The sequence below is a fragment of the Myxine glutinosa genome, chromosome 11 (genome assembly GCF_964187855.1).
Source record: "Myxine glutinosa chromosome 11, kmMyxGlut1.1, whole genome shotgun sequence".
In the NCBI taxonomy this organism is placed as follows: Eukaryota; Metazoa; Chordata; class Myxini; order Myxiniformes; family Myxinidae; genus Myxine; species Myxine glutinosa.
Window position 1 is genome coordinate 130,138,795 of NC_136271.1, and position 17,575 is coordinate 130,156,369.

A 17,575-nucleotide genomic window follows, 5' to 3' on the forward strand; every position below is an offset into this window, starting at 1 on the left:
GCATTGAGGACCTCCATCCATTGTTGAGACAGCAGAAGCAGCCTGTCCAGAGTAGAGTGACCTGGTCTGAAACCAAATTGATGATCAGAGATCAAGCCATTGGAGAAGAGGAAAGATTTCATATCCGAAGCAATGATGGATTCCATGACTTTGCTGATAATTGGGAGAAGGCTGATTGGTCTGTAGTTGCTAGGATCTGTTTTTGCACCTTTTCGTGCAAATCGGTGATGTTGGCTGATTTCCAAGCAGATGGCAGTTGACCTTGAGCAAAAGAGAGGGTGAAGAGAACAGAGAGAGGGAGTGAAAGAGCGGAAGAACAGGATTTTAGGACCCGTGGGCTGATGCCCTCAGGTCCAGTTGCAGAATCAGAGTCGAGGGTTGACAGAAACTTTTCCACCCCGTCAGGAGGAAAGGACACGGAGTCCAGGAACAGCTGGGTACGACTGGGTACAGAGAGGGATGGGTTTGGGACACAAGATTTAGAGGCAAACACAGAGTTGAGGCATTCAGCTTTTTCACGTGCGGAGTCAGCTGTGTAGCCGTTTGAGGTAAGGGAGGGGATGGAGGGGGAACAAACACCAGAAACAGATTTGACCAGACGCCACCAGGATTTGGAAGAGGGAGACAGATAAGAAAGTTCGGTCTTGAGAACGGAGAGATATTGTTTCCTGGCTCTCCTGAGGGTGGACACACACTTGTTTCGGGCTTTGTGAAAGGAAAAGAGATTTCCTTCCGTTGGATTTGCTTTCCAGGAGAGGAAGGCAAGTTGTTTCTGGGCAACAGCCTCACCACAAGATTCCGTGTACCATGGACGGGAGGAAGGGTATGACAACTGAAGACGAGATGGGATAAATCTGTGCATGAGAGAGAGCAATTTTTACTTTGGAAGAGTTCCCAGGATGAGTTGACGTCAGAGATGGTAGAGATGGGAGACCAGTCCAGATGATTGATCCCCCCATTACCCCATTATGGGGTAATGCAACTGTTTGCAAAGAAAACTACAACGGAACTCGGTAGAGCGCATACCTCCGCCAAGCTGAACAGTTCACGCTTTGTATCCCACCGATAGCCTGGATCTGGATCGAGATTACGAGACCTGAACCAAAATAGAATCGGCTTGTTCTCGTCACCCAACCAATTCATCCACCTAGTTTTGTCAGAATCCATCCAGAACGTTTTAAGACATGCTAAAGTGCCTTCACAAAGTACGCACACACCTTAATTTTCTTGTGTTACAGCCTGAATTTAAAATGGATTACATCGATTACTTTTTTTGTCACAGATTTTGTCTCCCCCCGATTGCTCAGTTTGGCCGGGCAGCCAGCTCTAGGAAGAGTCCTGGTTGTTCCAAACTTCTTCCATTTAAGAATTATGGAGGCCACTGTGCTCTTGGGAACCATCAATGCAGCAGATTTTTTTTTGTAGTCTTCCCCAGATCTGTGCCTCGACACAATCCTGTCTCTGAGCTCTGCAGGCAGTTCCTTTGACCTCTTGGCTTGGTTTTTGCTCTGATATGCATTGTCAGCTGTGAGACCTTATATAGACAGGTGTGTGCCTTTCCAAATCATGTCCAATCAATTGAATTTACCACAGGTGGACTCCAATCAAGGTGTAGAAACATCTCAAAGATGATCAAGAAAAATGGGAGGCACCTGAGCTAAATTTCAAGTGTCATCACAAAGGGTATGAATACTTATGGAAATGTGATATTTCAGTTTTTTCTTTTTAATAAATTTGCAAAACTTTCTAAAATCCTGTTTTCTCTTTGTCATTATGGGGTATTGAGTGTAGATTGATGAGGGAAAAAATGAATTTAAACGATTTCAGCATAAGGCTGCAACATAACTAAATGTGAAAAAAGTGAAGGGGTCTGAATACTTTCTGAATGCACTGTAAGTATTCAGCACTTTGAGTCAATACTTTGTAGAAGTGCCTTTGGCAGCGATTACAGCTTTGAGTCTTCTTTGGTATGTTTGTATTAGTTTGGCACATCTGGATTTGGGAGTTTTTCCCATTCTTCCTTGCAGATTTGCTCAGGCTCTGTTAAGTTGGATAGGGAGTGTCAGTGAACAGCAATCTTCTTTCCACAGATTCTCATTGGGATTAAAGTTTGGGCTTTGCCTCAGCCACTCAAGGATTTTGACATTCTTGTTCTGAAGCTATTCCAGTGTTGCTTTGGTTGTATGTTTGGGGTCTTGTCCTGTTGGAATGTAAATCTTCACCATAGTGCAAGGTCTTTTGCACTCTGAAGCAGGTTCTCCTCAAGGATTTCACTGTATTTGGCTCCATTCATTGTTCCCTCTCGCCTTACAAGTCTCCCAGTCCCTCCTGCTGAAAAGCATCTCCATAGCATGATGCTGCCACCACCATGATTCATGGTAGGGATGGCGTTAGATTGGTGATGAACTGTGCTCAGTTTCCACAAGACGTCAAGCATGGACAGCTGGTTTGTGAAGGACTTGGACAAAAAAAACAAAAAACAAGCGTTACGCCTCGGTCCCCCGTCGGGGAAGTGATGTGAGTTGACAAAGTGGAAGACGCAGAAAAAAAGCTATGATATGATATATTTCGCTCACAAGGTTCAGACATACATGGAGGCGACCATCTTGGATTTTGACGTGGCGACCCAATTTTCAATAGCGTTCTTCCTTATGCCTAGATACACCCACACACCAGATTAGAAGTTGGTACTTCGCTTATTTTTCAAGATATTCCACTCACAAAGTTCAGACATACATGGCGGCGGCCATCTTGAATTTTGACGTGGTGACCCAATTTTCAATAGCCTTCTTCCTTATGCGTAGATACACAGACACACCAGATTAGAAGTTAGTAGTTCGTTTATTTTTCAAGATATTTCGCTCACAAGGTTCAGTCATATATATGGTGGCGGCCATCTTGGATTTTGACGTGGCGACCCAATTTTCAATAGGGTTCTTCCTTATGCCTAGATACACCCACACACCAGATTAGAAGCTGATACTTTGCTTATTTTTCAAGATATTCCGCTCACAAGGTTCAGTCATATATATGGTGGCGGCCATCTTTGATTTTGACGTGGCGACCCAATTTTCAATAGGGTTCTTCCTTATGCCTAGATACACCCACGCACCAGATTAGAAGTTGGTACTTTGCTTATTTTTCAAGATATTCCACTCACAAGGTTCAGACATACATGGCATCAGACATACATGGCGGCGGCCATCTTGGATTTTGACGTGGGTTGCACCCACACACCAAATTCGAATGCGGTCCTTCGCTTACGCACGCATGCACGTATGCACGCACGGATGGACGGACACACGGACGGAGGGGAAAACCATAGTCCCCCTTTCGCTCCGCGGTGCGGCGGGGGACAAAAAAAAAAAAACTTTCTGCAGCCGACCCCAAAAGAAGCCTGATGAGTAATATTTACGATGTCAATGTGAAACTGCAAATGCTGAATCTGTGAATGTCACACAGTTGATGAGCAGGCAAGTACCGTGTGCCGGACGAATGTGGTACTCGTCAGGTTTGCAACCGGGTTGTGTGGACAGAAGCTGCATGACGCGATCCAGGAGTCCGTGTACAGCCTCGAAAGCTGAAGTGCGTGCACAGAACAAAGCGCAGAGACGTCGCTCATTCCTGCTGCCAACATCTGCACCATGAAAAACAGCAATTCCAGATAGAAACAACCCCAAGTACCAGTACATACTTTCCTTAAACCATGGTTTATTTAAATAGAGCAATAACAAACAGCAGGGAAGCCGAAACAAATCAGCATGAATTTAGGGAAGAAAAGCATAAATACCAACTATCACTCAAGTAAATACCAATACACAAGTGTACACAAGCATACTTTCTCAATGTTCATCCCTCCACGTCTCTCAATCGTTTTTGACAACCTTTTTCGTGCACCGTTCGTGTCGCACCACAAGTTGTAATGAAGAATCAAAACTATTAATTACGTACTATTGTAATGTATATTTTAGACCTTGACACACTTTCAACCTTTGGACCCGTTTTATACCTTTTCAGACCCTTAGACATTTGGACCCCTTAGGCTTTTAAGATGCTTTTTAGACCCATAACGCACTTTAGAACCATTTGTACCCCCCTGAGACCTTTATACTCCTTGCACCCTTTTCAGACCTTTGGACCATTAATGCAGATACTCCACCCCCTTCAGGGTGGTGAAGGGGAGGATGGAGTGGTAGAAGGGGTGGAGCCCTAGGTCAACCCATGTGAGCTTGTCTATTAATTACGTACTGTTTGAACGTGACTTGGACCATAGCTACGTCTATGAAATACTTCTTATTGGGTTGTGGCTACGTCTATTAATTCCATCTAATTACACTAGTGGGCACCCCTACCCTCATCCACACGGATGGCTGCTTTGTGGCCGGGGAATCGAAGAAACGTAAAATTGGCAAGGATAGCACCGTGATCAATGTGGTAATCACCAGGATGAGTTACAAGGTGAGGAAAGCGTGTGATAAAGACGCCGTACCGCAATCATCAATATTGTAATCACCTCAGTGCCACAACACAGACAAGTGAAGGGAAAACCTGCACACCTGATTGGTCAGTGCCGAGACCATTCGATAAGTGCAGGGAAAATGGACACACCTGATTGGTCAGTGCCACGACCAATCGACGAGTGAATATTGCTGACATAGCTACAGCCATGCAAGCGATATTTATTGTAGTATATACTCTTGAAAGGTTACTTTTAAACCCTTTTTAGACACCCATACGACCCCTAGCACTAATTTATACCCCTTAGACCCTTTCGTGCTTTACACCCCATTAGAACGCTTAGACACTTTTAAGACACTTTAGATCTATTTGAAAATCGAAAAAAATCTCCCTGAAAATAGTTTTTGATAATCTTTTTCGTGCACCATTTGCGTCGCATCACAAGTTGCAATGACGATGTCAAACTGATATCCCAAAGTGAAACTGATGTTGAAAAGTGAAACAAACTACCGATCTACAGATCATCGAATGGGAAACCAGAATTAATTGTTGCGAGAAATACCGAATGGAAATTGCCGAAAGTAAAACAATATGGAATATAGAGAGAACGGGGGTGGCTGAAGAACAGATGTGGAGAGTGAACAGTACATTGCAGGTGGTCGGTTGGCATGGAAAGAAATTTGGTGATCTTCTGTCAGGGGGTCGGCCCAAAACGTACCTAAATCTGTTTCCCAACCGAGCTTCCACAATTTCATCCTCTCTCCCAAGCAGTACTTCAGAGGTACAAGAAGCATGGATTGGACATTTTAGCTGGTGGAAGGGCACGAGTTTGCCATGGTTACCGGCTCTACCCACTGCGATATCTACTTACTGAATATTTATGCGGAATTCCCATTTTTACCAATACCCACTCCAAAAAATTGCTCATTTGAATGACCTGTCGGAGATTGTATAAATATAATATATACTATCAACACACCATAGTCACGTGAAAAAGTAAGTACACCCCATGTAAAGTTTTGACTTTTTCAACATATTTCAACAAACAGCTATTTGATCTTCATTTCAACAATATTGAGAGATAAAGGTGATATTATATAACAAATATCATGAAACATTTACATTTTGTAGTCCATTGTATAATTTAAACTAGAACGGGCACTCGGTAGAGCGCATACCTTCGCCGCAGCTATGGTAAAAATACGATTTTGACCTTTTCGTGACCTTGACCTTGACCTTTGACCCGATTGCTCCCAAAATCTAATCAAATGTGTCCCGTATAATAACCAATCATCCCACCAAATTTCATGCAATTCGGTTGAATACTTTTTGAGTTATGCGAATAACATACACACACACACACAGACATACAAATAAATACACAGCGATCAAAACATAACCTTCCGCTTTTGCGAAGGTAATAAACATAAATGCAAATTTCGCATGTGGAAAAAGTAAGTACACCCCCACATTTATCACTACTTCAAATACCTAAAATTAGAATCAGGTGCACCAGCTCAGGTGCAAATGATTAGAACATCGTTAGAGAGGATCTTGGAGGAACCTGTCTTATTTAAACCTGACATTTAGTTTGGTTTGCTCTTTGTTGTTGAAGTGTGCGGCATCACCATGCAGAGATCAAAAGAGCTCTCTGAGGCCTTCAGAAAGAAGGTTATAGATGCCTACGAGTCTGGGAAGGGATTTAAAAAGATCTCCAAACAATTTGAAACCAATCATTCGACTGTCCGGAAGATCATCTACAAGTGGAGAAGATTCCAAACAACTGCCAACTTGTTCAGGCCAGGCCGCCCCAGCAAGTTCAGCCCAATAGCAGACCGCAAGATGCTGAAAGAAGTCTCTAAGAACCCCAGAATGTCATCACGGGACTTACAGTTAGCTCTTGCCACTGTTGATCTCAAAGTGTACGAGTCTACCATTAGAAAGAGGCTGCACAAATTTGATCTACATGGGAGGTGTGCCAGGAGGAAACCTTTGCTGTCCAGAAACAACATCACGGCAAGACTAAAGTTTGCCAATGAACACCTAGGCAAAGACCAGCACTTCTGGAACAATGTGCTCTGGACAGATGAGTCAAAGGTAGAACTATTTGGCCACAGTACCAGAAGACATGTTTGGCGAAAACCAAAGACAGCATTTGACCACAAAAACCTGATACCAACTGTAAAGCATGGTGGTGGAAATATTATGGTTTGGGGCAGCTCTGCTGCATCAGGGCCTGGGCAGCTCACCATCATAGAATCCACTATGAATTCTTCATTGTACCAGAGGGTGCTTGAGGATAAATGTGAGGCCATCTGTCGGAAAGTTGAAGCTCAACCGAAGGTGGACCTTGCAACATGACAATGACCCTAAACATACCAGTAAATCCACCAAGGAATGGCTGAAAAGAAAGAAATGGAGGGTTCTGGAATGGCCAAGTCAAAGCCCGGATCTAAATCCCATCGAGATGTTGTGGGGGGATTTGAAACGAGCTGTGCATGCAAGAAACCCCTCAAACATCGCACAGCTGAAAGAATTCTGCATGGAGTGGGTAAAAATTTCTCCAAGTTGATGTCAGAGACTGGTAAACAGTTATAAGAAACGCCTACTTGAGGTTGTTTCTGCCAAAGGGGGCAATACCACCTATTAGAGCCAAGGATGTACTTACTTTTTCCACATGCGAAATTTGCATTTATGTTTATTTAAATTATACAATGGACTACAAAATGTAAATGTTTCATGATATTTGTTATATTATATCATCTTTATCTATCAATATTGTTGAAATGAAGATCAAATAGCTGTATGTTGAAATATGTTGAAAAAGTCAAAACTTTACATGGGGTGTACTTACTTTTTCACGTGACTGTATATATGTGTACACACACACACACACACACACACACACACACACACACACACACACACACACACACACACACACACACACACACACACACACACACACACACACACACACACACACACACACACACACACACACACACACACTCCAAGGTGTCGGGCTTGTTTCCGAATGAACCAGATACTGACCTGTGTCTAAGTCCTTCAGAACAACATCAGAAATCTCAAAAAGACGCATTGGCAGAGCCACCTGCTTGTTTGCAGCAGCCGTCTTAAGCAGTCCAGGAATCAAGGAGGTTCGGGCCACCTGGGTAGATTATACAACAAAACAACAACAACAACAACAACAACAACAACAACAGGCATTTTAATGACATTTTCCCTGCTAGAGCAGGGGTTAGCCTTGCGGTCCCCATGACCTGGGTAGATTATAAGAAACATTATACATATTGTCAAAACGAAGATTCTGTAATTAAACGAGATTGATTGCAGAATCTGACCTGGAGTCAATCGAGTGTGGCCCAAACTAGATTTTATCAGAAAAGCAAAATCTTCACTCGGCACCAATGTTGCAATGTACAAAGCACAAGGTGACTGACTGGCTTTTCTCTTTCTTTTCTCTTTTCCCTCTCTTTGTTCCGAACTTACCCACTTGTAATCTGACTGCAAATTTCACTCTTCCACCAGCATTTTCAATTCTTCAGTGGTTTGAAATGAAAAGTGTCATCTGTGAATGGTAGTTGGCTTAATCATTCTCTGTCGACATTTATGCCTTTATTAGCTCAATGTAGCTGATATGGAAAACCGCTTCGCATGCAGCAACCAGTTTGGGAGAGTTTCTATTATCCTGACACCTCTTTCTTTCCATCTTGATCTTGCCATTATTTTGCTGAAGTTCTAATATCAGTTGCACCGCATTGCAAACTTCAAGTGAAATGTTGATGTATATGTAGTTGATATTTAGATGATGTAGAGCTTGTACGATGGTATTTGTTTCCACACTGTCTAGGGGCTATCATAATGAATAAATCCTAAGCAAAAGGGCAACTTGTATTCCCTTGATTTTTATTCCATAAGCAGACATTGGTGATCCACTGTTGAGTATCCACTTCAAAAAACTGCTTGATCGCTTTCTCAGTGGTTGTCCAGTTCAATCAACGAACACAACTTGTATTTATTAAATAGTAAGATGTTTGCAAACCATGGAACGTTGCAACCTGGCCATCTTGTTCAAAAATAAATAAGATAGTATAAAAATTTTTAAAATATTAGAGGTGAAAATGTTCTGGATGACTTTCGGAAAATAAAATCCTGGGGGAAACACCAATACCTACCCCAAACAACTGATGACAAGACCTCAATGTCCAGTAAACCTCGCTCAATGCTGCCCTGTAGAACGCTGATTTGTTAATGAGCTCTTTGTCCTGGAGAATATCTTTATGAAAAAAAAAAATAAAGAAAATCCATAACAGAGCGCTCCCAGAGCAAACGCATGAATATGAATGAATGATCGTTTTAAGGACATTTTCCCCACTAGAGCGGGGGTTAGCCTTGCGGGCCCCATGACAATCATGGTTCCCTGTTTGAGGCAATGTTTTTATGGCCAGATGCCCTTCCTGACGCCAACCCTTGGTCACGCTCTTACGATGCGCAGAGATACGGTGTACCTATTCTAAACCGGGGTACACACCGGGATCATTCATCCCAGCAAGCTGGTACTCAATTTGCCGACCTCGGAAGGATGACAGGCTGAGTCAACCCCCTGGCGTTAATTCAGCGATCGACCGGGATTCAAACCCAGGATCCTAGGATCCCAAGCCGGCACCCTGACCGCTAAGCCAACACCAGGCATGGCGTTGTCACCATGACATGTCACAATGACATTTGTACAGTATGCACAATTTTGCATTTGTCACTGCTGTCATTGACACATTGTGTCATGTGTCTACTGTCAGACAGTGTCACTACTGTCATTTTTGTACAGTATGCACAATCTGAGCCAATCAGCGATGTTTACTCTGCCTTCGTTTTGCAGGAGGTGAGCCATCTCCCAGTTTTTAAAATGAGTTTTTAAAATAATCATTAAAAAAATGATTGCAAAATAATGTTTGATGGCATTATTATTATTATTAGCGCTATTACCTATACCCCAATGAAGCCCTTATATACCACTCATGTGTAAGGAACAACACTGTTGGGAACGCATCAAAACAATGGTATGATGACCTCTTTTAGCGCATTTTCAATTTGTGCTTTCTTCTCCAGGAACGAATCCTGAGCGTTAGGCAAGGTATAGTATTACTGCAATTATAAGACATTGAGAATATGTATTGAGAATTTATCGCCATTGCAATTTTTTAAGCGGACATTGTCTAGCATGTTGGGACGAGGAAACGATGTGCTCATGTTCGTATTTTCACCTGGAAGTCGGCAGTTTTAGGGTTAGCTATGTGCACAGCACGAGGATCCGCTGGGCACAACAACCGTTCAGCAATATCTTCACGGGAGCACTGGATACAAAATCGTGTTTGTGGAAGGATTGGGGGAGGGGAACAAAAGATGGCAAGTAACAAATTCAGAATTGTTAGACATATCCCTGATTGATTCAGCAATGGCTCATATAGTAATAGGTGAGCTGTGAAGTGACAGTACGATGAGGAAGGGAAAACACGGAGCAAAAGGAGATTGTGGTTGGGAGAAATATTGAGAGAAGTCAGCATAAAAACTGGTGCTCACCAATGCAAAGGTGAGCACCTCGGTATAGCCAGCTGCTGCGATGTCACTACGAAGTAGATCTGTAAGCTTATTCAGAGAAAACTGCAGGCAGAAGTAAAGTGCATTTTTATTCTTGACAACATGAGTATCATTTGGAAGAAAAAATGCATAATGCTAGTGAAATTACCTGATTTGTACAAGTTCTTACAACAAACCATCGACATTTCATTTGCCGAAAGGGTATCGCTCAATAAAGTCATTCATTTACAAAACATTAATAACTGGATGGTATTCAAAGAATACTTACCCTGCACAGTCAACTTGGTGTGAGTCAACTCTTTTGTCCAATATGGCTGCCAGACCAAATGAGCGATTACATCATAGATTTATATTCTCCAATATAATTGCTGCATAGATCACGCTGCTCAATAAATTTCAAACTGATTAGACTAAGCGTTGTTCTTGTCAAATTATGACGTCATAATTACGACACCAATGACGTCGTCGTTAACAACACCGATTCCCCATGCGGAGTTCTTTACAATGAGCTATGTTCCAATTTTGTCCATGTAGCGGTTTTGGAGATATAAAGGTGTAACGTTTTTCAGTTTTTCCAAGATGGTGCCTGTATCACGTGACCTATTACATCATAATTATCATTAAACTATTCTACAGGAGGAGGTGCTCCTACGGTGAAAATTTTGTGTCCATCAGACAACAGTTGCAGAGAAAAAAAAAATTCATACTGATCCGATGAAGCGTTATACCTGTCGAATTATGACATCATAACGAAGGCAACAATGACATCATAACGAAGGCACCAATGACCATCATTTACATACCTTATTCCCCATGGGGAATACTTGACAATGAGCCTCGTTTCAACTTTTTCCATGAGCGGTTTCAGGGATATGGAGGTGCAACGTTTTTCGATTTTTCCAAGATGGCGCCTGTACCACATGACCTATGACGTCATAATTATCATTAAAATATTATACAGGAGGAGGCGCTCTTATGGTACAAATTTCATGTCCATCAGACTTACAGTTGCAGAGGAATTTTTTTTTTTTTCTTACTGATCAGATTAAGTGTACTTGTCGAATTTTGATGTCATAATGAAGGCACCAATTACATCATCATCAACACCTCTTATTCTCCATGGGGAGTACTTTACAATGAGCCTTGTTTAAACTTTTTCCATTGAGCGGTTTGGGAGATAGAGGTGTAAAGTTTTTCCAAGATGGCGTCCGTACCACGTGACCTATGACGTCATAATTATAAGTAAAACAAATTCTACCGGCGGAGGCACTCCAATCATAAAGTTTCATGTCAATCAGACCAACAATTGCCAAGAAAATGAATTTTAAAATTGCAGACACGTACACCACACATACGCACGCACCCGAATGCCTAACCCTGCTTTTTGCTTCGTGAGCACAGGGTAATAATGAAATAGCACATTTGAACATTATTCCATTAATAATATGGGTTCAAAAATTGACAAGATTAAGATTAAGCTTATGTGGTTTTCCGATGAGGTATATAAAGGTTTTCACATCAAAGTGAATGCTTCAGAAATCATCCAATAAACAAAGGGTTGTTGTATTACAAACATCCAATGGTTGGCCAGGCAAGCAGGGGTAACTGCAGCGAAGTCGATGGCACGCCATTGTAAATCCCCAAGTTCCCACCGAAAACAAAGTTGAAAGATGGCAAAAAGTTCCACCAGGAATGACCCAATATCAACTTTATCAAAGTTAAAAAATGTTTTCCCCATTTTTATTTTTTACATTTTTTTTGTATACAAGATCGAGGCTCGTGAAAGAGCTAACATTTATCACAAAAAAAGTCAAACCGACACAAACCAACACATAAAACACAAAATAAGGGGAGCGGTAGACAAGATGGGGAGAGAGGGCGAAGGACACAAACACAACATTTGAGAGCAGGGACATCGAGAGAACTGTGGGAGGGAGAGGGCTTGGGGGGAGGTGGGAGAGGTATAAAACATATGGACACTGCAAGGACTTCCAGGAAAGAAGTTGGAATTTCGAAAAAGTGTATCTGGGGTGAATTAGCAGTGATAGAAAAGATCAAGGTTTTGTATGGGGGAAGATAAGAGATGGTGGTGAACAGCTGTTTTAAAGACCTGGAGGGAGGAGTGGGATTGAAGGGAGTGGGGGAGTTTGTTCCAGAGGCGGGAAAAAGGGGGAATAAAAGAGTGAAGGTGAGCAGAGCCTAGATTTTGGCAGTTTAACCATAAGAGGGTTGCTAGCAGATCTTGTGCGACCTGTAGGAATATTTGGGGGACAGAGCACAGAGAGAGCTGGGGGAGCAAGGCCGGAGAGGAGTCGGTAGAAGACAGAAAGACCACCAACCTGCCTGCGGTGAGTGAGTGAAAGGCCCTCGGTGATCGCGTCATCGCGGGAGATTCCAATGATTCTGAATGCTTTGGTTTCAACCGCATGAAGCCGAGCTAGGTGTGAGGCAGGAGCACCAGCCCAGAGGGGAGAGAGGTATTCATTGAGCTGCGGATGAAAGCTTTGTATGTGGTGAGGAGCTCAGAAGTGCCCAGAAAGGACTTCGCACGACGGAGGATGCCCAGTCGGCGACTGGCTTTGGAGGCCAGCTTGGAAATGTCGTTTTCCCAGGAAAGATCATGGCAGATAGTGAGACCCAAAAGCTTGAGTGACAGAACTTCTTCCAGAGGATTGTTCAGAAAGTAGATGAGAGGGTTGTCCAGACGGTCTTCTCGGAGAGACAAAGTGAGAGTGTGAGATTTGTCAGGATTAAAAGACATGTTCCACTTGTTTGACCAGTTTGTGATTTTGTCCAGGTCTGCAGAGAGTGTAGAGGCTGCAGACTGCCGATCTGAGGGTTGAGATATGGAGCGGCAGAGTGTGGTGTCATCAGCAAAGAGACAGAGAGGATTTTCCAGAGAGTCGGAGAGATCATTAATGAAGACCAGAAAAAGCACAGGGCCCAGAACACTGCCTTGAGGAACTCCAGCCTGAACAGGAAGGGGAGATGAGAGAATTCCATTCAGGGCCACACGTTGAATGCGACCAGAAAGGAAGTCTGCAAGCCATGTGTGGAGGGGTTTCCATGGATACCATAGGCGGAGAGTTTGGTGAGCAGAGTGGGGTGCCAGACTGTATCAAAGGCACGAGATATGTCGAGGGAGACAGCTCTGATTTCCTGTTTGCAATTGAGGACCTCCATCCATTGTTGAGACAGCAGAAGCAGCATGTCCAGAGTCGAATGACCTGGTCTGAAATCCAAATTGATGATCCGAGATCAAGCCATTGGTGAAGAGAAAGGATTTGATGTCAGAAGCAATGATGGATCCCATGACCTTGCTGATTATTGGGAGCAGGCGGATTGGTCTGTAGTTGCAAGGATCTGTTTTTGCACATTTCTTATGTAAAGCAGTAATGTTGGCTGATTTCCAAGCAGATGGAAGATGACCTTGAGCAAAAGAGAGGGTGAAGAGAACAGAGAGAGGGTGTGAAAGAGCGGCAGAGCAGGATTTTAGGACCCGTGGGCTGATTATACATATCTGAAACAAGTTTGGATTAGATACCTTTAGCTGTTCTTAAGTTATCTCGTTCACGAAATCGTATTTACTTGACATGTCCTTTGACCTCTTGACCCCAAAATTTAATCAGTTCATATTTGCATCATAATATATACTTATACCAGGTTTGGTGAAAATTTCATCACTGCTTCACAAGTTAGCTCAGTAACAGAACTTTTCCTTAACAGGACCTCTGACCTTTGACCTCTTAACCCTATAATCAAATCCATTTATCTTTACATCATTATACATACTTGTACAAAGTTTGACTTAGTTCCCTTCAGCTGTTCTTCAGTTATCACGGTAATGAAAACCTATCACGGACGGACGGACAGACGATCCAAAAACATAATGCCTCCAGCGACTTTGTCGGCAGAGGAATAAAAATTGTTGTGAATCAAATTCGACTGATTTGTGCCTTTGAAGAGTTTAACAACTAAATGGAAAACATTGCGACACAGATGAATACCTGCTCAGCAATGGTGAAGGTGTTTGGCAAGGCGTGTGGTATGTTGTTGAAGCCGTAGGCCACCGCAGCATCTTCCATAATATCGCAGGCATGCATGATGTCAGCACGCGAAGGCGGAACCTCCACTTGTAGATCATGATCAGAGTTGTCAATCACCTCCGAACGCAGGCACATACGGGTGAGAAGCTTGCTCATGGAATCCGGGCTCTCTCTGAGAAGACCAGACAGAATAAGCTTAGTAAAACAAAATTGATACGATGCACCAAAATTCGACGTATTCGTTAAAAGGGGAGGGTTTGCCCGAGTGAGCGCCAAAGTAAATGTGGTTCTGCATTTGTATCAAACTGTGTCGGCTTGTTTGGCATTCCCTTCTTGAACCTATAGCTCATGATGCTGTTAATCCCATGTTCCAAGCGCATTGTGTGTTATTGTTTCTTCCAGGATTCCAAGGCTCAAAGAACCCAGATTTAAAGAAAGGTCAAGATCTAAGGCCCAAATTCCAAGAAAATGAGATATCTTTATAATTGCCTAAATTATCATGGGTATTGGTGAACAATGAAGAAACACATACGGTATGTGGGTTTTGAACCTGGGTTGGGCATGCAATGGAAAGTAAGTCTTTATAAAGACGAGAGTTGGTCTGAGTCGGTGGAAAAAAGGACAGATTTTGTTAACTTGGTAGCCTCTTGCTTTGAATGGCTCATGAATGATACATCGCTTTTAATTCTTTCCCAAGGTGGTTAGCGTATAGCCTCCCTTAGAGCCTCCCCGACCACAGAGCATATCTCAACGTTTGGCTGCGAAAATTCACTGAACCTGGGTTGCAAACATCCTGAACCAGGGATTAGTTGATGGCATAACATGCTAACCCAAGTCCCGCATGTTATTTTTATATTAAAACTAGCAGAAGTACCCGGCATTGCCGGGCGGGGGAGGGGAGGGGAGGGGAACGGGGGGGAGGGGAGAAGAGTGGGAGGGGGAGGGGGAGAGGGGAGAAGACGGGGGGATGGGGAGGGTGAGGGATGGGAGGGGGTGGGAGGGGGGAGGGGGTAGGGGAGGAGGGGAGGAGGGAGGGGGGAGGGGAGGAGGGGAGGAGGGGAGGAGGGGGGGGGAGGGGAGGGGAGGGGGGAGGGGGGAGGAGAGAGGGAAGAGGGGGGATGAGGAGGGTGAGGGATGGGAGGGTGAGGGATGGGAGGGGGGGAGGGGGTGGGAGGGGGGAGGGGGTGGGAGGAGGGAGGGGGTGGGAGGAGGGAGGGGGTGGGAGGAGGGATGGGGAGGGGTGGGAGGGGGGAGGGGGGAGGGCGGAGGGGGAGGGGGAGGGGGAGGGGGAGGGGGAGGGGGGGATGGGAGAGGGGTGGGAGGGGGGAGAGGGGGGAGGGGGGAGGAGGGAGGGGGGAGGGGGAGGGGAGGGGGGAGGGGGGGAGGAGAGAGGGAAGAGGGGGGATGAGGAGGGTGAGGGATGGGAGGGGGGAGGGGGAGGGGTGGGAGGAGGGAGGGGGTGGGAGGAGGGATGGGGAGGGGGAGGGGGGAGGGGGGAGGGGGAGGAGGGGACCCAGCAGAAGTACCCGGCATTGCCGGGTGGGGGAGGGGAGGGGAATGGGGGGGGAGGGGAGAAGAGGGGGGAGGGGAGAAGGGTGGGGGAGGGGAGGGGGAAAAGGGAGGGGAGGGGAGAAGGGGAGGGGGTAGGGTGGAGGGGGTAGGGTGGATGGGGGAAGGGAGGGGGAGGGGGGCGGGGGGAGGGGGAAAAGGGAGGGGGAGGGGGAAAAGGGAGGGGGAGGGGGAAAGGAGGGGGAGGGGGAAAAGGGAGGGGGAGGGGGAAAAGGGAGGGGGAGGGGGAAAAGGGAGGGGGAGGGGGAAAAGGGAGGGGGAGGGGGAAAATGGAGGGGGAGGGGAGAAGTGGAGGGGAGAAGGGGAGGGGAGAAGGGGAGGGGTAGGGTGGAGGGGTAGGGTGGAGGGGTAGGGTGGAGGGGGAAGGGAGGGGGGGACGGAGGGGGGAGGGGGAAGGGGGAGGGAAGGGGATGGCCAGTCAACAATGACGTTGCAGTTCTCATGGTCGGAGAGCAGCACAACAATCGGACATAGTCCTGCATATTCGCAACAGCACGAAGCGGCTTTTGGAGACTCACCGATCCTGTGACGTCTTCCAGTACCGGCGTTGCCGGGCGGGGGAAGGGAGACCCGTACATTCCCAACCCGTACATTCGCCCTCTCGACTCAAGCTCACTCGGACAAAAGCCTCGCACAAATTACACCGTGAAGGCCCAATGGTCATGTCTATGCCACAAATCACGGGCGCACTGAATTGAAAATATATAGAACGCTCATACTCCGTGAAAAGTGAAGCCGCCGTGTCGCCATCTTGGTCAGCACGACTCGACCAACTCGCTTCGCGGATCTCGTTTTGTGCGGCAATAAACTGCTCCAATCGGTTACGGAGGGTTGTGGAAAGACGTTTCACAGCTGTTTCAAAGACATTTAATTCATATCGCACAAAATCGATACAAAACACGATCGCATAAAAGGTGAAAAAACGTGTGACGTGTGACGGGATGGAACATCACGTGATCGCTCTGAGCGAATCAGTCTGGCGGCGGGAATGGAACATCACGTGATCGCTCTGAGCAAATCAGCGAGCTGCTCTGGAACCGGCTGAGATTAGCGGGTACTTCGCTGAAATGCGCTGAGGTAAATATGAATAAAAAATATGGATCGTCAAATATTTTGAGTTCGGCCATGTTCGTCCCAGGCTCAATGGCCATGTCTATGCCAAATATCAAGTACGTAAGCCTCTCTGTTTAGGAGTCTATCGGTAACATTACACACACACACACAAACTGTGTTTTATATAGATAGATAACAATAAACCTTGGATAATTAGTTTATAAAAACAATACTGCTAATTCCAAAATCGTAAGCATGTGGATCATTTTTCATAATAAACTGCTCAATCAATTGAAGGTCACAAACATCACAGTCACTCATCTCAACGAAACAAAACAACTCATTGGTTGGTGTATGTATGTATATTATAAAACAAGTGTACTATTCTGAGAAACATTAGAGGAGTGAGAAACGTCAGCCTAATGGCCTCAGATGAATAGCAATTTCTCAACCAGAAGAAGAGGCAATGCCTATAGGTTTATATGTGATCATTCAATACTTGTTGACTATAAACATGTCATCGTATGAAGTGGACTGGAAAGCCCCATTATAAAAGAGGAAGGTCTTGAGCAAGGGCCGATATCAATGCGAGCCATGCAGACCGTGTACATTTAGCCACTTAGCAAAATATACCAACATGTCACTGGGAGAGCTCCAACTCAAACACCGTGGTTTATTTTCCCATGTGGGCAAACATAATTTATCCTATTATATTAAAGGGGATGGGAGAAGGAAGGGTGCAATGAGGCATGACTGTGAAGGAAAAACATGGGAAGAAAAATCTATCTTCTTCTTCTATATCTATCTATTATCTCTCCATATTATAACAG

At 44.8% G+C, this 17,575-nt stretch overlaps 1 protein-coding gene across 2 annotated transcripts in view; it reads right to left on the reverse strand.

Annotated features, from left to right (window-relative positions):
- The window catches only part of FARSB (phenylalanyl-tRNA synthetase subunit beta), a 69,747-nt gene that overhangs the window by 2,741 nt on the left and 49,431 nt on the right, over positions 1-17,575 (reverse strand). For both annotated transcript variants that reach the window (XM_078787116.1, XM_078787115.1), the window contains exons 12-16: positions 14,085-14,295; positions 10,060-10,140; positions 9,744-9,833; positions 7,513-7,630; positions 3,482-3,637 (exon numbers count right to left, since the gene is read on the reverse strand). In XM_078787116.1, the coding sequence (XP_078643242.1) occupies positions 3,482-3,637; positions 7,513-7,630; positions 9,744-9,833; positions 10,060-10,140; positions 14,085-14,295 (656 nt within the window). The remainder of the gene's footprint in view (positions 1-3,481; positions 3,638-7,512; positions 7,631-9,743; positions 9,834-10,059; positions 10,141-14,084; positions 14,296-17,575) is intronic.